This window comes from Xenopus tropicalis, chromosome 7 (genome assembly GCF_000004195.4).
Source record: "Xenopus tropicalis strain Nigerian chromosome 7, UCB_Xtro_10.0, whole genome shotgun sequence".
Lineage (NCBI taxonomy): Eukaryota > Metazoa > Chordata > Amphibia > Anura > Pipidae > Xenopus > Xenopus tropicalis.
This window is the reverse complement of record NC_030683.2, coordinates 130,305,438-130,332,671: the sequence shown is the minus strand read 5'-3', so window position 1 is coordinate 130,332,671 and position 27,234 is coordinate 130,305,438. Positions and strand designations below refer to the sequence as shown.

Sequence of the window (27,234 nt, the reverse complement as noted above, 5' to 3'; positions counted from 1 at the left end):
TCCCCCAGAACAAGATTCGAACAAAAAAAATGAACAAATAAAAAATTTCCCAGAGAGATTTGATTCCGATTTGTATTCGTTAAGGATTTTGCCCCTATTTCTAAAATCCCTATTGCCCATTTCTTACATATTAACCCCCTATTTGTCCTATAAAACCAGTGTAAAAACCCAAGTGGAATCTCCCGCGGCAGAACCGCCGGCGACAACAATGGAGTCCGAATACTGAGCGCAGAGTCCGATACTGATTTATTTTATTTTTGAAATTTATTTATTTTTTTGTCTTTTAGAAAAAAAAAAAAAGGTTTCGCTCATAAAAATAGAATATTCACAATTTTTTGCGGTATAAATAGAGGACAGGAAGTCGATGGTTATAGGTCAATTTTCCCAGGAAGTCTATTTTTTTTTTCTTTACCGGATACATTGCACCCCGACATTTGATTACAATTTCCCAATAACATTCGTCCGTGATTCTGACCCCATAAAATCTTTGGACCGGGGGGGAATACGAATTGGGTACCTGTACCCCCCCCCCAAAATCCTACGACTTTCTATACATGCACCCACATAAAGCAATGTTTATATAATCACCACCACCCACTCCTTATGTACAGGGGGGCCCCCCGAGGGACCCCCAATTTCAGTTCTGTGGCTTCTGCCTATGTAATGTTTATTTTTTGGCTGGTAGCTTTAGGGAACCCCAAATACACCCCCATTGGGGCCCACTGATTGGAGACCCCCCCCCCCCATTACACAGAATTATTACATCAGCCCCCTGGGGAAGACTCGTTGGCAAAATCACAAATTCGTAATTCCAACGAGGAACTGCACAAGGCCGGCCCCCGAGGACCCCGGCGGCCAATCAGTTTCGAGAGTCGATTCTAACAAATCGACGTTTGCGTTTCCCCTACAAAAAAAAAAAAATTCTAAAAAAAAGGTGTCAATGTGACACAAAATTGCGTAGAAAATACAAAGAATCTATTTACAGATCTGCCGATAAAGAAGAGGAACGATTGGCCGCGCTTACGGGAATCCGCGGATCCAAAAATGTTGCTATTTCGGCAGAATTGTAGATTTGGGGAAAAAATCAGGGGAATAAAGGGTTAAAAAAAAGTTCCACACTGACCCCCCAATTCCTCTTCGTTATTCAGGGAGGGAGAGCTTTGGCTACAATACAGGGAGAGAGGAAGCGGGACAGCGTGGGCGGGAAGGCGGTTCCGCGGGGGCGGGGACCCAGAGGAATTCATTATAATCACAAGGCCACCGAGGTTCGATAAATAACAATTATATACAGAAATGGCTTTAAAGGCAAAGTTAAGCATTAAGGAAGAAATAAAGTTTATACTGGAATAACGGATTGCCGGAGTCGCAGCCTCGGACGGGTCGTGGGCGGAGCTTGATCCTGATACGTTAAGGAGCCAGTCGTCTGCTCAGGGAGCTCGAAAGGGACGTTATCATAGAAGTAAAGGTGCAACATGGGGTGCAATTAATTTGCCCCACTGACATCAATATACATTCTCTCTTCTTAATAATCAAAGGGAATTTTTTTTAAAAGTTGCTCTACAGAAACAACTCTGTTTCAGGCTCCGCCCATCATGTTTGTGTGTCACATGGTAGGAGGCAGAACCCACTTAGATACGAGGAACTACCTGCCAATCATATTTGGTTTAACTTCCCCTTGTAAATCATTCTTTTTTTTTTTTCTTATGAAAAAAAAAATTCCTTCTATGGCGGGAAGGGTTAACCCTATAAGTGCTACAGTCCGGGTCCTGTTTGGTCCTGTTACCAATGACGCCCGACGTGTCCGTGACTCCAATTAAAGACAGAGGCAGCCCCCCCTAGGGGCAAATAAGGCAAGCGTATTGCATAGTATTCCTGCACAGCGCCATTAAGTCTCCAGCCTTTCCGACTGCAGCGCCACACGGGGGCCGTAAAGGGGAACCGCCCCCGAGGATCTCCGCAGCCCCCATAAGACACACCCCCTTTCCTTCGCTATATCTGGGAGCCAAAAGCTTTGTATTGGTGAGGCCATTGCGGATCAGCCCACAGGGTGGCGCTACAGGGGGGAAGGCACATTAAACAGCACTTGTGTTTCTTACAAAAAAAAAAACCCCAAAACAATATTTACACCTTTTTTTTTTGTTTCCATAGAAGAATAGACATTTACAGCACCAACATCAGGGGAGGGAAGTCTGTCGGAGCGACCGGACTCCGCCCCCAGAGTCCCATCTGGCGGGAACCAGTGTCTCTGATTGGTTCATCACTTGCTGCCTCTCCCACAAGGCGGGGCTTATCAGCTAATGGCGCTGTTGCCTTCCGCGTCCTTCTCGAATTCCTCCTGTATCTCGTCCGAGTTCCCGGAGTCGCTGCTGGACACGGAACTGCTGGACGGAGAATTTCTGCGTCAGAAAAAAAGAGGAGAATCCACATGTAGCGAGAAGCGCCCATCACCGGCGGAAAAGGAAAGGGGAGGGGTTTGCCAACATAATTGTAGATTGTAAGCTCTTTTGGGCAGGGCTCTCTTCCCCTCTTGAATCGGTTACTGATTACTGTATATGTTACTCTGTCTCCATCTTGCCCTACTGTCTCCATCTTGCCCTACTGCCTCCATCTTGCTCTACTGCCTCCATCTTGCCCTACTGTCTCCATCTTGCCCTACTGTCTCCATCTTGCCCTACTGTCTCCATCTTGCCCTACCGTCTCCATCTTGCCCTACCGTCTCCATCTTGTCCTACCGTCTCCATCTTGCCCTACTGTCCCCATCTTGCCCTACTGTCTCCATCTTGCCCTACTGTCTCCATCTTGTCCTACTGTCTCCATCTTGCCCTACTGTCTCCATCTTGCCCTACTGTCTCCATCTTGCCCTACTGTCTCCATCTTGCCCTACTGTCTCCATCTAGTCCTACTGTCTCCATCTTGCCCTACTGTCTCCATCTTGCCCTACTGTCTCCATCTTGCCCTACTGTCTCCATCTTGCCCTACTGTCTCCATCTTGCCCTACTGTCTCCATCTTGCCCTACTGTCTCCATCTTGCCCTACTGTCTCCATGTTTGCCCTGGAGTAGTAACCCATAGCAACCAGTAAGATGTCTGCTTTTAAATAGGTAACCAGTACTACCCGCTGATTGGTTGCTATAACAATTCACTGAATGTGGAATTTCTCTGCGAATCCAAAAATTCGTTTGCCGCTAGTTGCTATGGGTTACTGCACCTGGGCAAAATTAGTGACTTTTATTACATCACCCCCTTAGTCCAAAGCTTGAGATAGGGGTGGTTTCTGTAGTTACTAGGCAACAGCTCCAGAGCACTGGCTATTGGTGCATTCTGGGAGTTGTAGTTCACCTACAGGTTGAAAAACCTTGAACTAGAAGGATAGGAAAATAGTATAGAAAATAGGGAGTCGCCCAATAGACATTTCCATCACCCGCAAAGCATTAAATACGCCACAAGGCACCACCTACCTGCCCGCGGATCCCTTTATGAGCCTCCGGCACGTCTCCATCTGTACGTCGAGGCCCCGTTTCATGCTGCACATTTCCATGTATTCGTGGAGGTGCCGGTTCATGTCGCTCTTGGCCGTGGCCAATTCCAGCTGTCGGGAGCCGGAGAGAGATAAAGGGTTAAATCAATTCCTTGCCCTCAGCCTGCAGGTTCCATTTTCTGCCACTAGATGTCACTATTCCCATGCACTGCGGATTCCTGCATTTCCTGCAGCAGAACCCATATTTAAAGGGGCAGAGCATTATTATTATTATATTATTATTATTATTTACAGTAAAACCCAGAACTGAGTAGGAAAAACTGCACTATCAGCGCAACGGAACCGTTATTATTGTATCAACTGAATTGTGACAGGCTCAGTCTGGTCCCAGAGGACACACAGCCCATTGCAGTTTTACTAATCAGAGGGCGTCCCTATTGGTTATACATAAAGCCGGGCCCCGGGCCCTTGTCTCACCTCTATCTGGTCAATGGTTTCCTGGTAGGCTTTGTCTCGGGTTGTTAGGAAAGTCTCTGCTTCTTCGATCAGATCCCCCAAGGTTTCCTCTTGCTAAACGGCAGGGGAAAAACAAAGACTAATTAAAGGGGATATAAACCCAACCATAACGCTGCCCCACTGCGCCCCCTAGTGTTGCTATAGTCGTAATTCTAGATGCAAGGAAATTCCCCAATGAGAATTCTACTGAGCAACAATGTGAGTGTAAGTGCAAGAGAAGTGACCAATGAGAATGCTGATTCCCTGTGTCAGGCCCCTTGCTGGTACCTTACATATAGAGATAATGATGGCATTTTCCCCTCATTATATGGCACAGGAATCAGACATGGGGATAAAGGGACAGACTTGTTCAGTGCTGGGAAACTGTGCTTATTGCTCCCAACTCCAATTGCAGGAACAGAGAACAGGGAGCCGGATTTACTCACATCAGCTGGGATTCTCATTGGGGGATTTCTTGCATTTTAATGCAGTTTTATTGGGCAATATTGCTTTAAGAATACAGCCCTGATGTTGCTGGACTACAGCTCCCAGCATGCCTCACCCTTCATTATATGTTACATTATTCTGGGATTTGTAGTCCGGCAACAGCCGAGTAACGTTTGGTTGAGCCGCGCAGCAGGGTTTATAACCAGCTGAGGATGCTGGGAACTTGGGCATGAATACAATATACTATTTGGGTAAAGCTGCAGAACACACCGGCACAGGGCTTTTCTCAGGCACCTACCTCTGCCGGCACCTCGACGGGTGGGTTGCAGTTGGTGAAATCCTCCCAGAGAAGCAGGGTGTCCTCATTCTCCTCCCACGTCAAACTGTCGCAGTCGTCATCAAAATCATAGGTCTCGCGTCTGTCGGGGAGGAAAGGAAAAAAAGCGCTCAGACTGCTGCATTGCTACAATATGGCTCCCGTAACCCCCAGCACAGCTATTGTACAGTCAGGACTAAAATATTACTCTCAGCATTTCCAGTAACCTCAGTATTTACATTTTTACACACCTACACTATCAACATTTTTTTGCTTTTATGTATAAGTCCATTATCCGGAAACCTGTTATCCAAAAAGCTCCAAATTACGGGAAGGCCATCTCCCATAGACTCCATTATAAGCAAATATTTATAATTTTTAAAAATGATTCCCTTTTCTCTGTAATAATAAAACAGTACCTGTACTTGATCCCAACTAAGATATAATTACCCCTTATTGGGGGCAGAACAGCCCTATTGGGTTTATTTAATGGTTAAATGATTCCCTTTTCTCTGTAATAATAAAACAGTACCTGTACTTGATCCCAACTAAGATATAATTACCCCTTATTGGGGGCAGAACAGCCCTATTGGGTTTATTTAATGGTTAAATGATTCCCTTTTCTCTGTAATAATAAAACAGTACCTGTACTTGATCCCAACTAAGATATAATTACCCCTTATTGGGGCAGAACAGCCCTATTGGGTTTATTTAATGGTTAAATTATTCCCTTTTCTCTGTAATAATAAAACAGTACCTGTACTTGATCCCAACTAAGATATAATTACCCCTTATTGGGGGCAGAACAGCCCTATTGGGTTTATTTAATGGTTAAATTATTCCCTTTTCTCTGTAATAATAAAACAGTACCTGTACTTGATCCCAACTAAGATATAATTACCCCTTTTTGGGGGCAGAACAGCCCTATTGGGTTTATTTCATGGTTAAATGATTCCCTTTTCTCTGTAATAATAAAACAGTACCTGTACTTGATCCCAACTAAGATATAATTACCCCTTATTGGGGCAGAACAGTCCTGTTGGGTTTATTTAATGGTTAAATGATTCCCTTTTCTCTGTAATAATAAAACAGTAGCTGTACTTGATCCCAACTAAGATATAATTACCCCTTATTGGGGGCAGAACAGCCCTATTGGGTTTATTTCATGGTTAAATGATTCCCTTTTCTCTGTAATAATAAAACAGTACCTGTACTTGATCCCAACTAAGATATAATTACCCCTTATTGGGGCAGAACAGCCCTATTGGGTTTATTTAATGGTTAAATGATTCCCTTTTCTCTGTAATAATAAAACAGTACCTGTACTTGATCCCAACTAAGATATAATTACCCCTTATTGGGGCAGAACAGCCCTATTGGGTTTATTTAATGGTTAAATGATTCCCTTTTCTCTGTAATAATAAAACAGTACCTGTACTTGATCCCAACTAAGATATAATTACCCCTTATTGGGGCAGAACAGCCCTATTGGGTTTATTTAATGGTTAAATGATTCCCTTTTCTCTGTAATAATAAAACAGTACCTGTACTTGATCCCAACTAAGATATAATTACCCCTTATTGGGGGCAGAACAGCCCTATTGGGTTTATTTAATGGTTAAATGATTCCCTTTTCTCTGTAATAATAAAACAGTACCTGTACTTGATCCCAACTAAGATATAATTACCCCTTATTGGGGGCAGAACAGCCCTATTGGGTTTATTTCATGGTTAAATAATTCCCTTTTCTCTGTAATAATAAAACAGTACCTGTACTTGATCCCAACTAAGATATAATTACCCCTTATTGGGGCAGAACAGCCCTATTGGGTTTATTTAATGGTTAAATGATTCCCTTTTCTCTGTAATAATAAAACAGTACCTGTACTTGATCCCAACTAAGATATAATTACCCCTTATTGGGGCAGAACAGCCCTATTGGGTTTATTTCATGTTTACATTTTTGTTAGTAATGTATGGAGATCAAAATTAGTGAAAGACCCCAGGTCCCGAGCATTCTGGTTGACCTATAGCTGTACCTAAAAACAATTTTGGAAATGGTCCTTCGAAACTGAAGCAATTAGTTCTCGGTTTTTAATTTTCCATTCTTTCCCATGGGAATAACATATAAATGCCCCATTACACAGAACTGTTTCTTATCCCACCTTGTGCATCAGACGGAATTAACCCCTACTACCTTATTAGTAAAGTGAACTGTATAATATTATCAAAATACAGAGTTTTATTAATGCCAAAAATAGAAATATAAAGGATATGGCATTACATTACGTACTGAGTCATTTCCTACTCGGCCCTTGTAAATTTCCCTGCATGTCCACATGGTAGCGCTATTGGATAATGTTTCCAGAATAAAGCCTTACAGCACACCAATAGTAATATAATATAACCATGGCTGTGGGATAGCAGGTATAGTAGGGAGAGATGGTGCCTATAGTAGCAGTGGGATAATAGCCTCTGGGAAGGGACTGGGGCTGTGGGATAGCAGGTATAGTAGGGAGAGATGGTGCCTATAGTAGCAGTGGGATAATAGCCTCTGGGAAGGGACTGGGGCTGTGGGATAGCAGGTATAGTAGGGAGAGATGGTGCCTATAGTAGCAGTGGGATAATAGCCTCTGGGAAGGGACTGGGGCTGTGGGATAGCAGGTATAGTAGGGAGAGATGGTGCCTATAGTAGCAGTGGGGGATAATAGCCTCTGGGAAGGGACTGGGGCTGTGGGATAGCAGGTATAGTAGGGAGAGATGGTGCCTATAGTAGCAGTGGGGGGATAATAGCCTCTGGGAAGGGACTGGGGCTGTGGGATAGCAGGTATAGTAGGGAGAGATGGTGCCTATAGTAGCAGTGGGGGGATAATAGCCTCTGGGAAGGGACTGGGGCTGTGGGATAGCAGGTATAGTAGGGAGAGATGGTGCCTATAGTAGCAGTGGGATAATAGCCTCTGGGAAGGGACTGGGGCTGTGGGATAGCAGGTATAGTAGGGAGGGATGGTGCCTATAGTAGCAGTGGGATAATAGCCTCTGGGAAGGGACTGGGGCTGTGGGATAGCAGGTATAGTAGGGAGAGATGGTGCCTATAATAGCAGTGGGGGGATAATAGCCTCTGGGAAGGGACTGGGGCTGTGGGATAGCAGGTATAGTAGGGAGAGATGGTGCCTATAGTAGCAGTGGGGGGATAATAGCCTCTGGGAAGGGACTGGGGCTGTGGGATAGCAGGTATAGTAGGGAGAGATGGTGCCTATAGTAGCAGTGGGGGGATAATAGCCTCTGGGAAGGGACTGGGGCTGTGGGATAGCAGGTATAGTAGGGAGAGATGGTGCCTATAGTAGCAGTGGGATAATAGCCTCTGGGAAGGGACTGGGGCTGTGGGATAGCAGGTATAGTAGGGAGAGATGGTGCCTATAGTAGCAGTGGGGGATAATAGCCTCTGGGAAGGGACTGGGGCTGTGGGATAGCAGGTATAGTAGGGAGAGATGGTGCCTATAGTAACAGTGGGGGGATAATAGCCTCTGGGAAGGGACTGGGGCTGTGGGATAGCAGGTATAGTAGGGAGAGATGGTGCCTATAGTAGCAGTGGGGGGATAATAGCCTCTGGGAAGGGACTGGGGCTGTGGGATAGCAGGTATAGTAGGGAGAGATGGCAGATACAGTAGCTATGGGGTGGGGGCGGGGCTAGCAGAGATATCAGATTATAGGCCACTAGTTGATCTCTGGGGAACAGATGAAGTCACAGCCAAGGAATTGGCAGATTTTGAATAGGCTCCTCCTTTTCCTCTATAACGGCCCCAGAGAGGAGCGAGGGCCTTGGCAGAGGATTCTGTCTCTAACGGAAATCATTTCCCTTCCCAGGAAAAGCCGCCTGGTTCTCAGCTGGTTCCCCCTCCCCGGAGACAATCAGTCAGGAGTCAGAACTGAAACAACACAGAGAGCAGTGCAAGCTGGGAGGCTGCTGGGTCCATCTGCTCCCCATGTTTATTATATAGGTATAAGTGTTTGTATAGCAGATATCAGTTGGTTCCATGCTCCTGGGCTGCTCTCTTTCCCATGGTCAGACAGGAACCTCCCCCTGGGTAAGTGAATCCAATCTCCCCCCAGTACTTACCCAGGTACAGAGCTCTGATTCTCTGTACTTCCTGCTCCTGGGCTGCTCTCTTTCCCATGGTCAGGCAGGAACCTCCCCCTGGGTAAGTAAATCCAATCTCCCCCCAGTACTTACCCAGGTACAGAGCTCTGATTCTCTGTACTTCCTGCTCCTGGGCTGCTCTCTTTCCCATGGTCAGGCAGGAACCCCCCCTGGGTAAGTGAATCCAATCTCCCCCCAGTACTTACCCAGGTACAGAGCTCTGATTCTCTGTACTTCCTGCTCCTGGGCTGCTCTCTTTCCCATGGTCAGGCAGGAACCTCCCCCTGGGTAAGTGAATCCAATCTCCCCCCAGTACTTACCCAGGTACAGAGCTCTGATTCTCTGTACTTCCTGCTCCTGGGCTGCTCTCTTTCCCATGGTCAGGCAGGAACCTCCCCCCGGGAAAGTAAATCCAATCTCCCCCCAGTACTTACCCAGGTACAGAGCTCTGATTCTCTGTACTTCCTGCTCCTGGGCTGCTCTCTTTCCCATGGTCAGACAGGAACCTCCCCCTGGGTAAGTGAATCCAATCTCCCCCCAGTACTTACCTAGGTACAGAGCTCTGATTCTCTGTACTTCCTGCTCCTGGGCTGCTCTCTTTCCCATGGTCAGACAGGAACCCCCCCCTGGGTAAGTGAATCCAATCTCCCCCCAGTACTTACCCAGGTACAGAGCTCTGATTTTCTGTACTTCCTGCTCCTGGGCTGCTCTCTTTCCCATGGTCAGACAAGATGGTGATGGCCCCGCCCCCTGATTATGGGAAAGAGAGCAGCCAAGCAACAGGAAGTAGAACTCCGTACCTGGGTAAGTACTTAGTAGAGATTGGATTCACTTACCCCTTTTGATATTGCTAACGAGCCCATATTTTAACCATTTAATGTTAAACACTGACCAGCCAATGGCGCTGCCCGGCTCAGAGTGGCACTTACAGTTGGTTAAACATTCGTTTCATCTCGTCTGTGATGTTGAGGGAACAACTGACTTCATCGTCCGAGAACCTCCCGGCGTCACCGTCCTGCTCCGAGATATCGTCCTCCGACGCCAACTTGCGCTCTCGCTTTTTGGTCACCGCCCCCACCTGACAGAGAGAGACAGAGCCGGCAGCTGGCAGTTAGTAGACAGCCCCGAGTGGGGGGAGAAGAAGGATCAGATGATGGAGACACAGGCAGCAGACGAAGGGAGTGATGGAGGCTGAATAAAGCATTAGCGAGTAGCCAATCAGCAGCCAGGGCAGGATCGGGGGCAAGTTACAGCCCGGGGCAAACATGCAATGTGTGTGTAAGGGCAGAATACAGAGGTCGGGGGGCTCCGCACAGCAGTGGAAAGAAGAAGGCGATGGAAGGGCTATCACTGGTTTACTTCCCCTTTAATAAGCTCTGAGCTCAGGAATATGACTTGGCGGCTGAATTATAACTCCCTGCATCCCCAGGGCTGGCAGTTACAACCGACTGACATTGGGCTACTGGCCAGCAGGGGGACCTTGCCCCTCTATCTCTCTACAATAGGGGCCATGGGGCGACTCCTGAATTTTACCCCCCTGATAGCGAGAGAAAGGGGCGGAGTTCACCTGGAACATCTTGGACACATCCTCAGAGTTGCGCTGCTGCGCCACATCACACAGTTTGGCGGTGATATCAATCCGCCGGCAGATGTCCATATCCACCTTCATGGCCTTCTCTTGGATCTTTGAGTCGAGATCGGTCATCGGCTGCAGGGGGTACATTGCTGTATTATATCCTCTCCCAATCATATAGAGTTACAAAAGCTCCGCCCATGTTGCACAGACCCCGCCCCCAGGGAGCTCATATAACAGACGTTTGCAGGGGCCACATAAGTGGGGTGAAAACTATGTGCCAGGCCATCCCCCCCCCCCCACAAAAATATTCAGAGATGTCACAATTGCCAGCAGAGATGTCACAACTGCAAGCAGAGATGTCACAATTGCCAGCAGAGATGTCACAATTGCAAGCAGAGATGTCACAACTTGCAGCAGAGATGTCACAACTGCCAACAGAGACCTCCCAATTGCCAGCAGAGACCTCACAACTTGCAGAAGAGACGTCACAACTGCCAGCAGAAATGTCACAACTGCCAACAGAGACCTGACAACTGCCAACAGAGACCTGACAACTGCCAACAGAGACCTCACAACTTGCAGCAGAGACGTCACAACTGCCAGAGACGTCACAACTGCCAGAGACGTCACAACTGCCAGAGACGTCACAATTGCTGGTACTTCAAGAGTTAATAATAAGACACTGGGCAAAGTTACAGGTACAGTAGGGACCGATCCCCCATGGAATAAAGTGAGCCTGCCCAAATACATCCTGTGAAATAAACTTTGAATCAATTATTTCTCAGGATTTATTTAAGATTTTGTTGAATTTGACTCACGTTCAATAAACTCAGACAAGAACAGTTGGGGTTAAACTGGACTACAACTCCCAGCATCCTTCAACAGGCAGCTACCAATAGGAGAGTTGGAAGGCGGAGTCTAAAAAGGAATCTGATTGCTAGCAGTAAAAGCATGTGTGCTGCAGGGTCATGTGACCTGTGATCCAGTAGTTCCCTGCCCCGGGAGTTCCTCCTGTACATTAGTGGATGCCTCTCCTATGGAGTCATGTGTGGGACATTCCATACATCCCAGAGCAGTTATGGGGCAGGGAAGTGAGTGGTGGAGTCAGTGAGCGGCCTCTCAGCGGAGGTGGTACGTGCCAATAATAACATTTCCATACGGCCCTGGAACGGGGCCAGCAGTGAGACAGGGCCGGGGTATGCGCTGAGCTCACCAGGAATGCGGCTGCCTAGCAAATAACACACAAAGCATCAGCCGTTCCCCCTATTCTATACATAATGGTTCTGCTCCTTTGTGGCCACTCCCTCCCCTGTCCCATAAACTAATCGCCCGGGCAACCATGATGCAAAAGAAAGTAATTGGGCAGCTTGTATAAATGACTAAGGGGGGGGGAGGGGCTCTCACTGTCTCACACACACCCCCCTTCACCATCAGATGGTATATCCCAGACGCCATTTGCCTGCAGCAGAACCAGAACCCCCCCCCCCCTCATCTCTCTCTTTTCACTTTATATGGAACTACCTGGTACCTCTCCATCTGGTTATTTGGTCTGAGCCCAGGGCAAGTTTTAGGGCAGAGATGGTGCTGCCCGGCCCAAAAACTCCTGACTGCTTCTTGCTCTGAATGATGGGAATTGTAGTACAAGTATGGGATCCCTTATCCGGAAACCCATTATCCAGAAAGTTCCGAATTACGGAAAGCCTGTCTCCCATAGACTCCATTGTAAGCAAATAATTCCAATTTTTAAAAATTAATCTCTGTAATAATAAAACAGTACCTGTACTTGATCCCAACTAAGATATAATTACCCCTTATTGGGGCAGAACAGCCCTATTGGGTTTATTTAATGGTTAAATGATTCCCTTTTCTCTGTAATAATAAAACAGTACCTGTACTTGATCCCAACTAAGATATAATTACCCCTTATTGGGGGCAGAACAGCCCTATTGGGTTTATTTAATGGTTAAATGATTCCCTTTTCTCTGTAATAATAAAACAGTACCTGTACTTGATCCCAACTAAGATATAATTACCCCTTATTGGGGGCAGAACAGCCCTATTGGGTTTATTTAATGGTTAAATGATTCCCTTTTCTCTGTAATAATAAAACAGTACCTGTACTTGATCCCAACTAAGATATAATTACCCCTTATTGGGGCAGAACAGCCCTATTGGGTTTATTTAATGGTTAAATGATTCCCTTTTCTCTGTAATAATAAAACAGTACCTGTACTTGATCCCAACTAAGATATAATTACCCCTTATTGGGGCAAACAGCCCTATTGGGTTTATTTAATGGTTAAATGATTCCCTTTTCTCTGTAATAATAAAACAGTACCTGTACTTGATCCCAACTAAGATATAATTACCCCTTATTGGGGCAGAACAGCCCTATTGGGTTTATTTCATGGTTAAATGATTCCCTTTTCTCTGTAATAATAAAACAGTACCTGTACTTGATCCCAACTAAGATATAATTACCCCTTATTGGGGCAGAACAGCCCTATTGGGTTTATTTAATGGTTAAATGATTCCCTTTTCTCTGTAATAATAAAACAGTACCTGTACTTGATCCCAACTAAGATATAATTACCCCTTATTGGGGGCAGAACAGTCCTATCCCTTCCTATAGGAGATTAAAATTACAGAAAGACCCCTTATCCAGAAAACCCCATGTCCCCAGCATTCTGGATAATGGGTCCCATACCTCTACAACAATCATGGTCATTCTGACTCTTTCCCCTCGCTCTGTAATAAACACGGCACTTGGGCTGCAGGAGTCATTACAGTACAGTTCCTACCCCACATGGGGCAAGTATGGTGTCTGTGTGGGGCCAATCGCTCTAACCCCCCCCCCCCGCCAGGGGCCATTGCAGCCTAATTGCCCTGTAGTCACATCCCGACACTAGTACACATGCAGGCAGCTGTTAGGGACCTGCCCCTGAGGACTCGGTACCACAGACTGGGCCAGAACACGCAGTCGGAACAGACACAAGCTGGTTGGGGTTCAGCCTTAAAGAGACAGACAGCCCATTAATGTGTCACGTGAGCCGGTGATGAAGCGGGGTGAGGGGGGTCTCCCATGGGCGCCTTGCAGCCCCCCCAATACAAACTCGTGCTGGGAATCTGTTATGGACGAAGCCGCGTGGAGTGAATACAATGAGGCACCGACGTACTTACATCACTCATCAGACCCTTGAACACCACCAGTTCCGACTTCAACCTCTCGATCTTCTCATTGAGTTCATCATGGACGCTGTAAGCCTCCTGCGCCTCCTGGGGAGACAAGAAATAGTTCTGCGTTAGTGTAAGTTCCGACTCCCGACGCCCTGACCCCTCTCTCATTATTCTTCTCATGTGACCTGTCTGCAATACCTGCCATAAATCGAGGCAGGACTGCTGCTGGGGTGTCAGAAAGGAAGCAGAGACGGAAGCCCAGAGGAATCAGTTATAATACAAAGAGTTGCCAAAGCCACTTACCTCTTGCAGGGTCTCCACCATTGATTCCAAATTCATCCTCTTAGCAAGCTCCTCCTCCCACCTGCAACGGCACAATAAAGAACCATTAGTATCCCCAAGGCTCCTCCCACCCATATGTATAAATACAAATATACAGAGAAGGAATGTTCTGGGCACACAATAAGCTGTACCCCCATACTGTACTGTCTAAGGGAAACACTATGGCACCTCCCTCCCATATGTATAAATACAAATATACAGAGAGGGAATGTTCTGGGCACACAATAAGCTGTACCCCCATACTGTACTGTCTAAGGGAAACACTATGGCACCCCCTACCCATATGTATAAATACAAATATACAGAGAAGGAATGTTCTGGGCACACAATAAGCTGTACCCCCATACTGTACTGTCTAAGGGAAACACTATGGCACCCCCTACCCATATGTATAAATACAAATATACAGAGAAGGAATGTTCTGGGCACACAATAAGCTGTACCCCCATACTGTACTGTCTAAGGGAAACACTATGGCACCTCCCTCCCATATGTATAAATACAAATATACAGAGAGGGAATGTTCTGGGCACACAATAAGCTGTACCCCCATACTGTACTGTCTAAGGGAAACACTATGGCACCCCCTACCCATATGTATAAATACAAATATACAGAGAAGGAATGTTCTGGGCACACAATAAGCTGTACCCCCATACTGTACTGTCTAAGGGAAACACTATGGCACCCCCTACCCATATGTATAAATACAAATATACAGAGAAGGAATGTTCTGGGCACACAATAAGCTGTACCCCCATACTGTACTGTCTAAGGGAGACACTATGGCACCCCCTACCCATATGTATAAATACAAATATACAGAGAGGGAATGTTCTGGGCACACAATAAGCTGTACCCCCATACTGTACTGTCTAAGGGAAACACTATGGCACCCCCTACCCATATGTATAAATACAAATATACAGAGAAGGAATGTTCTGGGCACACAATAAGCTGTACCCCCATACTGTACTGTCTAAGGCAAACACTATGGCACCCCCTACCCATATGTATAAATACAAATATACAGAGAAGGAATGTTCTGGGCACACAATAAGCTGTACCCCCATACTGTACTGTCTAAGGGAAACACTATGGCACCCCCTACCCATATGTATAAATACAAATATACAGAGAAGGAATGCTCTGGGCACACACACAGTACTGTAATGCTGATGAATGGGATATAAATATTGCATATAAATGGAGACTGGGCTAAAATCCTATTATCTAGCAGAATAATGAATGTCACCCTGAGATTCTCAGACTAAGACGTAGGCACTTAGATGCACGGCTGATATATGGGCACGTTGGCCAGCGCAGGATGTGGGCACCGTGCCCAGCCATTTGGCCGCCCTCCCGCTCCAAGGGCCACAATTTAACTGCACTGACAGCATAAATCCAGCGAGCGGAGAATTCTCCTTTACTGTCGCCCTGGGAGACAGAGGGGGGATAAATCAGGAACCTGTTGCAGAACTACAACTCCCAGCATCCCACAACAACCAAGCAAAAACTTTTAAAGGGACAGTGTACCTTAAATATAACTTCTTCCCACCCCCCTCTCTGACTCTCGTTACAGATCCCTATGTTTAGCCACATCGGCCAGCCAATAAAAGGAAGATCCGTCTGTCTCGGCTTTTGGAGGATTTCCAGGAGTCTCTGCGGCATCTGAAATATGTCCCTGTTTTAACCGCATTCCTCTACAGCCAATGAGATCCGCCGAGCTGCCCTCGGAACGGATACTGGGAATTTGCTTAGAACGACATTTATTTTTATTAGGCTAAAAATGATTTATTTTTTTTGTTGGAGGGTGAAGTTCCCCTTTAATAGCAGAGTTACTCAACCAATCAGACGATTTCAACAGAGATTCCGTGCCGTCCCTGCCCAGTGAGTAATGAGACTTGTATTAGAAGCTGGTTAATTATCCGCTCGTTATCCCAATCAGGGAATAAAGGGGAGTCGGGATATGCAGATTTGGTGGGTGCGACGCTCTGCGGAGATTTCCCTGTTGGGTGCGACGCTCTGCAGCGAACATGTCTGAGCGCCGTTGGGGCAACCGCTCCCCCAATATCAGAAAGTGATTTCATCAATGAGAAGTTTCCCGTCACTAAGTGAATCATTCCCTAATGCCCCGGGGCAACTATGCCACCCACGGGAGCAGGAGAGAAGTCATGTCTGAGTCAGCTGAGCATGCTGGGACTTATCTGCCATTGGCTGCCCAGAGACATGTGCAAATGGCAACTATAATGTAAGCAGCAGTCCTGCCCTGCTTTATGGCTGAGATTCTAGCTATCTGTATAACAGAGCATTCTGTCACAGTGGCACAGATCCTATCTGATCCCCCCATTGTAAGCAGCAGTCCTGCCCTGCTTTATGGCTGAGATTCTAGCTATCTGTATAACAGAGCATTCTGTCACAGTGGCACAGATCCAATCTGATCCCCCCCCCATTGTAAGCAGCAGTCCTGCCCTGCTTTATGGCTGAGATTCTAGCTATCTGTATAACAGAGCATTCTGTCACAGTGGCACAGATCCTATCTGATCCCCCCCATTGTAAGCAGCAGTCCTGCCCTGCTTTATGGCTGAGATTCTAGCTATCTGTATAACAGAGCATTCTGTCACAGTGGCACAGATCCTATCTGATCCCCCCCCATTGTAAGCAGCAGTCCTGCCCTGCTTTATGGCTGAGATTCTAGCTATCTGTATAACAGAGCATTCTGTCACAGTGGCACAGATCCTATCTGATCCCCCCCCCCCATTGTAAGCAGCAGTCCTGCCCTGCTTTATGGCTGAGATTCTAGCTATCTGTATAACAGAGCATTCTGTCACAGTGGCACAGATCCTATCTGATCCCCCCATTGTAAGCAGCAGTCCTGCCCTGCTTTATGGCTGAGATTCTAGCTATCTGTATAACAGAGTTTTGGGGTGCCAGGGAGGCACTGGATGGCTCAGCCCCCTAATTAAGTGCTATTGCAGCTTGAAACAAACCAGGGAAGGGCTTGGATTACTTTTACAGAGAAATCTCGATCATGAAGGGAAATTGTTTGAAGTAGAAATGAATGGGGTGTGAGGGATGAAAGTGATTCTCTCCTCGCACGGATAACCCTCAGGCTTTTAGACTTTTGTCTGCGGCAGAGAGAGAAGCCACAGAGAAAGGGAGAGATTGTCTGGACAATATTTGTTCTGATTGGAGCAGTAGCTGAGCCTCTCCGTGTATTTAACCCGAGTTGCACTCACAACATTCCCATGTCTAGAACATTCCGTGTAATGGGTCGGTGGCTCGGAAGGATTTCATTATCTTAATGGAGATGAAAGCAAAAATCACTGGATGGAGAGGGGGTTCCTAACAAACTGGTACCAGTGACTTAAGCTTTAGTTGCCCTTTAAAATAAGCCCAGACTGTTTGTGCCCGTGCAGATATTTTATTGTTTTTCTCTTTTGTGCCGATCCCTTTAGGGACTGATCTTGTCACGTTTAGTGTCACTATTTGACATGAAATAACTGGCGGGATAAGAGGGGCCGCACCCTGGTGCCTTTGTACTGATCCCCCAACTGCCAAATTCCTCCGTCCCTATGACTAACGCCGAGTAATGTTGCACCTCGCAGGATTAAATGCGACGGATCTCACGCAGGTGGGGACACATTGTTGCAAACAGACACACCTTTCTGATAACGCCAATTAAAGGGCAAGTTAACTTCTAGCATCAAGTGAAGAAAGGTAGAACTGGCTCTGGCTCTGGAACCCAAGCTTTGTTCTAACATTCTGGATTAAACCACAGCCAATCAGAGCTTTGGAATAATCAAGGGCTAAACCAATGGGTTCTAAATCCATGGGTCACTACGATGCCATTAAAGCAGTGAAATATTAGTCTGCTGTAGAAAACAGTAATTAAAATGAAACATTGAAAAGTTTGGTCCCTTGAGAAAAGAGAGATCGACCCAGAACAAAATATAGCAGAACAATCAAAGGCTAGAATTAACTTTAGCCAATCAGATCATTAGAATAAGGGATAGTATAACCTGTAGCCAATCAGGTTATTAGAATATAGAGGGCCTAGAAAAATCTGTAGCCAATCAGGTTTTTGGAATACACAAGGGCTAGACAAGCCTGTAGCCAATCAGGTCGCCCATTTCATATTAAATCCTGCCTGTGAGGATCCCTGCACCCTGATGTCCGGCCCTTTAATTACAGAGTGCTTCAGTGCAGAGCGCCAGATGCTGCATCTTTATCAGCGCCAGATTGGCTGGATGGGATCCAGAGGGAGCATTAACCCGACAGAACCTCCCCCCCCCCCCATGTCAGTACCAGGCTCCAATACCCGGGGCCCCCCGACTCGGCACAGGGCAACGAGTGAGGGAAATGTTACTTTCCCCTTTAGTGTAATGGGAACCGAGCGGAAGGTGCCAGGATCTCTGCCAATAGCAGTGACGTGGGGGCAGGAGGAATGCAGGGGAAATGGGCTCTATTTGGGCGGCCAATCACATTCCTGATACTCAGCAGACAGCTGCATCCTTGCGTCTCACAGTCGGGGGCACAGAGTTCAGTGTTCCCCTGGCAGTGCCACAGGCGGCTGCTGCCTCGTCACACTAATGCCCATTCCCGTACCAAGCTGGGCGCACAGGCCTGCCCCCCCCCCCCCCCGGCACCTCAGGGTGGGGGCACCAAAATACATTTTACCCATGTATGCAACATTACACGTCTGAACCAAATCCAGTTCAATATGAAGCAGCTATTCCCAAATGACTCCACCTGGGTTTGCTTGGTGCCCCCCTGGCACATCCCATTCATGCCCATAATGCCCCCATGGGAGGCAGTTAGCAGCCTTTTTGGTAGGAGCTACAACATATGGCCTATATATATATATATAACACTTTATTCCTCTCCAAGGAATAACCCCCAGTAAAAGGGGCCACACGTGCCATAAAGCTCTGATTGCCCCAAGGTGGCAGTAGCACCAGAGGGTTTAGCGCCAGTTCAGTAAATGCACAATTACCAAAAACAATTAATTCATTTATTCTCCACTTATTCCTAACAGTCAGGCACTAATGTCATGGGACACAAACTGGTTGCTACGGGGGATCACATAGGAATCTGTAATGTAAATACTGCCCATTCCCACATACACACAGTGTGATATATTGTGTAACGTTAGCGCTCGTGATCTGCTCTGTTTCCATTTGCTCAACACAACTCCACTGTCTCATAGGGGCATCGTGTCTGTCTGTCCCTTTCCCTTCTCTGCACTGCTGGTTCTGACTCCTGATACAACTCCCCAATACCCATTCATCCCTCATTCTCACTGGGTTTATAGTTATGTGTAACTGTCACTGTGTCTGTCCCTTTCCCTCTCCTGCACTGCTGGTTCTGACTCCTGATACAACTCCCCAATACCCATTCATTCCTCATTCTCACTGGGTTTATAGTTATGTGTAACTGTCACTGTGTCTGTCTCTTTCCCTTCTCTGCACTGCTGGTTCTGACTCCTGATACAACTCCCCAATACCCATTCATTCCTCATTCTCACTGGGTTTATAGTTATGTGTAACTGTCACTGTGTCTGTCCCTTTCCCTTCCCTGCACTGCTGGTTCTGACTCCTGATACAACTCCCCAATATCCATTCATTCCTCATTCTCACTGGGTTTATAGTTATGTGTAACTGTCACTGTGTCTGTCCCTTTCCCTTCCCTGCACTGCTGGTTCTGACTCCTGATACAACTCCCCAATATCCATTCATCCCTCATTCTCACTGGGTTTATAGTTATGTGTAACTGTCACTGTGTCTGTCCCTTTCCCTTCCCTGCACTGCTGGTTCTGACTCCTGATACAACTCCCCAATATCCATTCATCCCTCATTCTCACTGGGTTTATAGTTATGTGTAACTGTCACTGTGTCTGTCCCTTTCCCTTCCCTGCACTGCTGGTTCTGACTCCTGATACAACTCCCCAATACCCATTCATCCCTCATTCTCACTGGGTTTATAGTTATGTGTAACTGTCACTGTGTCTGTCCCTTTCCCTTCTCTGCACTGCTGGTTCTGACTCCTGATACAACTGTGTCTGACAAGAGGTTAATCTGAGCTGCTTTGCTACAAATTTTTAATCGTTTGGGTTCTAGTAGGAACCCGCAGTGCAGATGAGAGACAAGAAGAGACAAGAACGCCACTTTCTTAGGAAAAGGTAATTTTATAGAAATCAGCCAATCAGCCGCAGGCGTCGCTGTAGTTTCCGCTACAAAAATAAAAAACATGAAACCCAAAGTGAAAGGTTTTACACCAACGATTTAATTTGAACTAAAAGCTTCCCGGGCGGCAGGGAGCGGATTCCCAAGCAGCTAAGTGTTTAGGGATCAGACTCCATTATCAGCCCCAGGAGTGGGAGGAGCAAGTTCCTTTCCAGTCACATCCCTGCGATTGGTCTGGGCCTGATATACGTCTATTTCTGCGCTGCCAGTTGGGTGTCTGTTGGGCGATACTTCCTGCCCTATGGTTTTTGGTTTCCTGTGTTTTTTTCACGTATCTATGGTAACCTGCGCTTTATTTCTCGATTTGACTTTGGTAAAAGCCCTGATTCTGATTTCCTTTTCATAATTCAGCAATTTCTCTAAAATTTTACAAAGAAACCAAAGGATCTGACAGAATGCTCTGTTATACAGATAGCTAGAATCTCAGCCATAAAGCAGGGCAGGACTGCTGCTTACAATGGGGGGGATCAGATAGGATCTGTGCCACTGTGACAGAATGCTCTGTTATACAGATAGCTAGAATCTCAGCCATAAAGCAGGGCAGGACTGCTGCTTACAATGGGGGGGATCAGATAGGATCTGTGCCACTGTGACAGAATGCTCTGTTATACAGATAGCTAGAATCTCAGCCATAAAGCAGGGCAGGACTGCTGCTTACAATGGGGGGATCAGATAGGATCTGTGCCACTGTGACAGAATGCTCTGTTATACAGATAGCTAGAATCTCAGCCATAAAGCAGGGCAGGACTGCTGCTTACAATGGGGGGATCAGATAGGATCTGTGCCACTGTGACAGAATGCTCTGTTATACAGATAGCTAGAATCTCAGCCATAAAGCAGGGCAGGACTGCTGCTTACAATGGGGGGGGGGGATCAGATAGGATCTGTGCCACTGTGACAGAATGCTCTGTTATACAGATAGCTAGAATCTCAGCCATAAAGCAGGGCAGGACTGCTGCTTACAATGGGGGGGATCAGATAGGATCTGTGCCACTGTGACAGAATGATCTGTTATACAGATAGCTAGAATCTCAGCCATAAAGCAGGGCAGGACTGCTGCTTACAATGGGGGATCAGATAGGATCTGTGCCACTGTGACAGAATGCTCTGTTATACAGATAGCTAGAATCTCAGCCATAAAGCAGGGCAGGACTGCTGCTTACAATGGGGGGATCAGATAGGATCTGTGCCACTGTGACAGAATGCTGTTATACAGATAGCTAGAATCTCAGCCATAAAGCAGGGCAGGACTGCTGCTTACAATGGGGGATCAGATAGGATCTGTGCCACTGTGACAGAATGCTCTGTTATACAGATAGCTAGAATCTCAGCCATAAAGCAGGGCAGGACTGCTGCTTACAATGGGGGGATCAGATAGGATCTGTGCCACTGTGACAGAATGCTGTTATACAGATAGCTAGAATCTCAGCCATAAAGCAGGGCAGGACTGCTGCTTACAATGGGGGGATCAGATAGGATCTGTGCCACTGTGACAGAATGCTCTGTTATACAGATAGCTAGAATCTCAGCCATAAAGCAGGGCAGGACTGCTGCTTACAATGGGGGGATCAGATAGGATCTGTGCCACTGTGACAGAATGCTCTGTTATACAGAATGCTAGAATCTCACCCATAACTCATTCCTTATGAATGGGGTCCGATTACAAACAGAACAAGAACCTGACACCGTATTGTCCAGGAAGCTCTTTCCTAAAATATCCCCGGATCACTGACGCGCTGGTAAATGGGATTTGGGCCGAAGATGGATTTCACCACTGGCCAATCAATCGGCTTCCAGAGTTCCAGAGGCTGACTATTGGGCCTCTGGGCTGGATCAATAGGCCGCGCCGATACAGCGAGGGAATAATTACACACTTGCACTAGTGATTCGACCAATAAAATCTCTCATATTCATGAAACCTGAACCTGTTGCATTGTGGGAAGAAAGCCCCAGAGTGCGGTTCATGTAAAAAGGACCTGACTGTTGCATTGTGGGAAGAAAGCCCCAGAGTGCGGCTCATGTAAAAAGGACCTGACTGTTGCATTGTGGGAAGAAAGCCCCAGAGTGGGGTTCATGTAAAAAGGACCTGACTGTTGCATTGTGGGAAGAAAGCCCCAGAGAGGGGTTCATGTAAAAAGGACCTGACTGTTGCATTGTGGGAAGAAAGCCCCAGAGTGGGGTTCATGTAAAAAAGGACCTGACTGTTGCATTGTGGGAAGAAAGCCCCAGAGTGGGGTTCATGTGAAAAGGACCTGACTGTTGCATTGTGGGAAGAAAGCCCCAGAGAGGGGTTCATGTAAAAAGGACCTGACTGTTGCATTGTGGGAAGAAAGCCCCAGAGTGGGGTTCATGTAAAAAGGACCTGACTGTTGCATTGTGGGAAGAAAGCCCCAGAGTGGGGTTCATGTAAAAAGGACCTGACTGTTGCATTGTGGGAAGAAAGCCCCAGAGTGGGGTTCATGCAAAAAGGACCTGACTGTTGCATTGTGGGAAGAAAGCCCCAGAGTGGGGTTCATGCAAAAAGGACCCGACTGTTGCATTGTGGGAAGAAAGCCCCAGAGTGGGGTTCATGTAAAAAGGACCCGACTGTTGCATTGTGGGAAGAAAGCCCCAGAGTGGGGTTCATGTAAAAAGGACCTGACTGTTGCATTATGGGAAGAAAGCCCCAGAGTGGGGTTCATGTAAAAAGGACCCGACTGTTGCATTGTGGGAAGAAAGCCCCAGAGTGGGGTTCATGTAAAAAGGACCTGACTGTTGCATTATGGGAAGAAAGCCCCAGAGTGGGGTTCATGTAAAAAGGACCTGACTGTTGCATTATGGGAACAAACGCCACCATAAACCCAAAGCTGGAGAGGGCGGAACAAGTGGGGATTAAGCCTGCGTCTCGCTTCCCATGACTTCATTCGGGACTTTATGAGAACGCGTCGTACTCGCACCCTTTCCAGACCAGATAACACCCTGTCTAACTGTCTGAGGCCCAATGTCTCTCGGGGCCCTGGCCGGCGGCCAATCTGCCCAAATCCCTCGGCTTCATGAATCTGGTCAGGGAGAATAAAGGCAACATGTTACGGTTCTACCCAATTCTGCCCCAATGGCGAGGGGTGACGGCCATCTTATCCCTCTCCCCGTTTTATATCAGCTCAGGGGGTAATTATAGATGCAAGGAAATCCCCCAATGAGAATTCTACTGAGCAACAATGTGAGTGTAAGTGCAAGAGAAGTGACCAATGAGAATGCTGATTCCCAGCACTGTGTCAGGCCCCTTGCTGGTACCTTACATATAGAGATAATGGTGGCATCACCCAGCGGCGCCCCGTATGACCCAGCAGTGCCCAGTATCACCCAGCGGTGCCAGTGGCAGAACCCTAGAGACAAGGCAGCGGCGGATATGCGCTACAAACAAGCGACATGTTATGATTGGCTGCGGCCCAGGAGGATATTGGCTAAGGGAACGTGAATGTGCAGAGCAAGGAATTCAGCCGTCGCTAGGCAGCCGGCCCAGGGAAACGCTGCTTCCTGCAACCCAATGCACCAGGGACCGGAACCAAGAATCCCTGCCTAGAAAGAAACAGTGTAACCGGGTCTGTCCGGCCCCTGAGCCCATAGTACATAGGGGCCCCTTGTAACCCCCCCCCTAGAAATGTACATAATTATCCTGACAGCTGATTGGACCAGTTCAGTTTCCCATTGACAACCAGATGATGTCACTGTCGCGGTATTTATCCTCGTTTGTCGGATCTGCCCCACAGAAAACTTGGCCGGAGAGACGTCTGATCCCTTTAATGGATTAAATCTGGCAGATCCGACAATACTGAGAGCGCAAGATCCGACCTGCCCCATTAATAACTGACTCCGCCCCTTGCCCAGATGTGATGTAACCAACCCCCACGGCCAATCCTGACGCATCCGGGGAAATATTTACAAGAAAAAGGGATAATCCTACAGGAACTCACCCGCGCCCGGGGGGAAAGGGACACATTTATAGGCGCACAAACCACACATTAACCGCAGATTGTAAAGCTGAATTATTGGGCATAATTATATGTATCAGTAGCGGGCGTTACGCGCCATCATACGGCTGGGACGGTCCGTTCCTACACACGCCATCCCCTGGCACCGGCTTGCCTCACTATACACTTATGTTTCCATAACCCAAACTGTGCGCTGCCCCTTTAAGAGAAGCTGAAAAACACTGAACCCTCCAAAAAACTTTCTGGCAGGTCCCTGAGTGCCAACGCGATACAGTGGGGCCCCTGTCAGAACCATGAATGGGCCCCTTGTACTGACGGCTCGCTGACTGCTCATTCCTGGCTCCCCACAAAGCCACGAGCGGCCGGGACAAACAGTCTCAGTGGAACCCAATACCCCCCCCCAGCTCCCTGGGATGGGGCAGCACAGTCAGGAGGCAATTTTCTACCTGACCCCCTTAACCCTTTAGCTGCCAGAGGGTACCCAGAGCACAAATAAGCACTCACCCAAATCCCCCCCTCACTGGCCTTCAGGCTGGGCCCCCTTAGCCCATAACAAGGTTACAGATATATAGAAACATTGGGGTAACAGTCACCCCGCTATAGTTCCAGGGGTACCCAGGGCACAAATAAGCACTCACCCCAAATCCCCCCCTAACTGGCCTTCAGGCTGGGCCCCCTTAGCCCATAACAAGGTTACAGATATATAGAAACATTGGGGGTAACAGTCACCCCGCTATAGTTCCAGGGGTACCCAGGGCACAAATAAGCCCTCACCCCAAATCCCCCCCTAACTGGCCTTCAGGCTGGGCCCCCTTAGCCCATAACAAGGTTACAGATATATAGAAACATTGGGGTAACAGTCACCCCGCTATAGTTCCAGGGGTACCCAGGGCACAAATAAGCCCTCACCCCAAATCCCCCCCTAACTGGCCTTCAGGCTGGGCCCCCTTAGCCCATAACAAGGTTACAGATATATAGAAACATTGGGGTAACAGTCACCCCGCTATAGTTCCAGGGGTACCCAGGGCACAAATACCCACTCACCCCAAATCCCCCCCATAACTGGCCTTCAGGCTGGGCCCCCTTAGCCCATAACAAGGTTACAGATATATAGAAACATTGGGGTAACAGTCACCCTGCTATAGTTCCAGGGGTACCCAGGGCACAAATAAGCCCTCACCCCAAATCCCCCCCTAACTGGCCTTCAGGCTGGGCCCCCTTAGCCCATAACAAGGTTACAGATATATAGAAACATTGGGGTAACAGTCACCCCGCTATAGTTCCAGGGGTACCCAGGGCACAAATAAGCACTCACCCCAAATCCCCCCCTAACTGGCCTTCAGGCTGGGCCCCCTTAGCCCATAACAAGGTTACAGATATATAGAAACATTGGGGTAACAGACACCCCGCTATAGTTCCAGGGGTACCCAGGGCACAAATAAGCACTCACCCCAAATCCCCCCCTAACTGGCCTTCAGGCTGGGCCCCCTTAGCCCATAACAAGGTTACAGATATATAGAAACATTGGGGTAACAGTCACCCCACTATAGTTCCAGGGGTACCCAGGGCACAAACATATTTATCAGACAGCCTGGGGCAGTGGGGGCAGTGGGGGCCGGGGGGGGGGTTGCACAGAGGGGAATGGAGTCTGTTTCCGAGCCTTAATAGGAGCAGCACAGGGATGAGCTCAGACGGTGGATAAACAACGAGTGATTGGACGGGGGGGGGGGGTGACATGTTTGGTTTCTCTCATTGTGACGTCACTCAGTTCAGACCCCAAATCATTGACAAATTCAGAGTGGAAACAATTAGCCGCTTCCTAAATGGCTCCCTGACCCTGGGCACGAGCCAACACACCACACATACTGCCAGTTGGCTCAGTGACACTTTCGAGTCCCCAAGTCAAATTCAGAGAAAGTGGCGACTCCTGAATGGCAGTATTAATTCCCTTTCTTAAACCTGTCTATTGTATCTGCCATCAGTTGCTATGGGTTACTGCTCCAGGGCACACTTAGTGTCTTTTATTACATAGGGGGGGCTCATAGGGGGGACCCTGAGGGTTGGGGGTTACTAAATACAATCACAGTGATATCAAACTACATCTCTCTGCACTTTCCTGTAGACGTCACAATCCCAAGGCAAGGGAATGGCTGCCTTAAAGGGACAGAGGTTTATTATGTAGCCGAAGGGACACCTGATCTAGGGGGGAAATCAGATCCGACTGGGAATGGAGGGGGAATAAAGGGTAAGTGGGAGGCCGGACATTCCACAGGACAAAGGCAGATCATTTCCCTTTCACACTGGACTTTGTTACTTTCAGAGCAAAACTATAATAAAAACTCCCCTTTTGTTTCCTTACTTACAGCACTGCAGCCCGGCAGCACCCTCGCCGATTTAGGTAGGAAAGTGGGAGAGGTAAGAAAGCTCAGCTGGGGCAGGGGCTGATGGGAATGGGATAGGGACCTTAGATTGTAAGCTCACTGGGGCAGGGACTGATGGGAATGGGATAGGGACCTTAGATTGTAAGCTCACTGGGGCAGGGGCTGATGGGAATGGGATAGGGACCTTAGATTGTAAGCTCACTGGGGCAGGGGCTGATGGGACTGGGATAGGGACCTTAGATTGTAAGCTCACTGGGGCAGGGACTGATGGGAATGGGATAGGGACCTTAGATTGTAAGCTCACTGGGGCAGGGACTGATGGGAATGTGATAGGGACCTTAGATTGTAAGCTCACTGGGGCAGGGGCTGATGGGAATGGGATAGGGACCTTAGATTGTAAGCTCACTGGGGCAGGGGCTGATGGGACTGGGATAGGGACCTTAGATTGTAAGCTCACTGGGGCAGGGACTGATGGGAATGGGATAGGGACCTTAGATTGTAAGCTCACTGGGGCAGGGACTGATGGGAATGGGATAGGGACCTTAGATTGTAAGCTCACTGGGGCAGGGACTGATGGGAATGGGATAGGGACCTTAGATTGTAAGCTCACTGGGGCAGGGACTGATGGGAATGGGATAGGGACCTTAGATTGTAAGCTCACTGGGGCAG

General features: G+C 47.7%; 1 protein-coding gene across 3 annotated transcripts in view; it reads right to left on the bottom strand.

The window, feature by feature from the left end:
- Positions 1–234: 234 nt before the first annotated feature.
- The window catches only part of iffo2 (intermediate filament family orphan 2), a 46,733-nt gene continuing 19,733 nt past the window's right edge, over positions 235–27,234 (bottom strand). Inside the window, exons 2-9 of one of the 3 annotated variants that reach the window (XM_031905513.1) lie at positions 13,930–13,990; positions 13,630–13,725; positions 10,441–10,581; positions 9,803–9,951; positions 4,718–4,838; positions 3,955–4,047; positions 3,458–3,588; positions 235–2,381 (exon numbers count right to left, since the gene is read on the bottom strand). In XM_031905513.1, the coding sequence (XP_031761373.1) occupies positions 2,291–2,381; positions 3,458–3,588; positions 3,955–4,047; positions 4,718–4,838; positions 9,803–9,951; positions 10,441–10,581; positions 13,630–13,725; positions 13,930–13,990 (883 nt within the window). In that variant the 3' untranslated portion in view covers positions 235–2,290. Of the gene's footprint in view, positions 2,397–3,457; positions 3,589–3,954; positions 4,048–4,717; positions 4,839–9,802; positions 9,952–10,440; positions 10,582–13,629; positions 13,726–13,929; positions 13,991–27,234 lie in introns of all 3 variants that reach the window. The other 2 variants (XM_031905514.1, XM_031905512.1) reach the window with 2 other exon arrangements.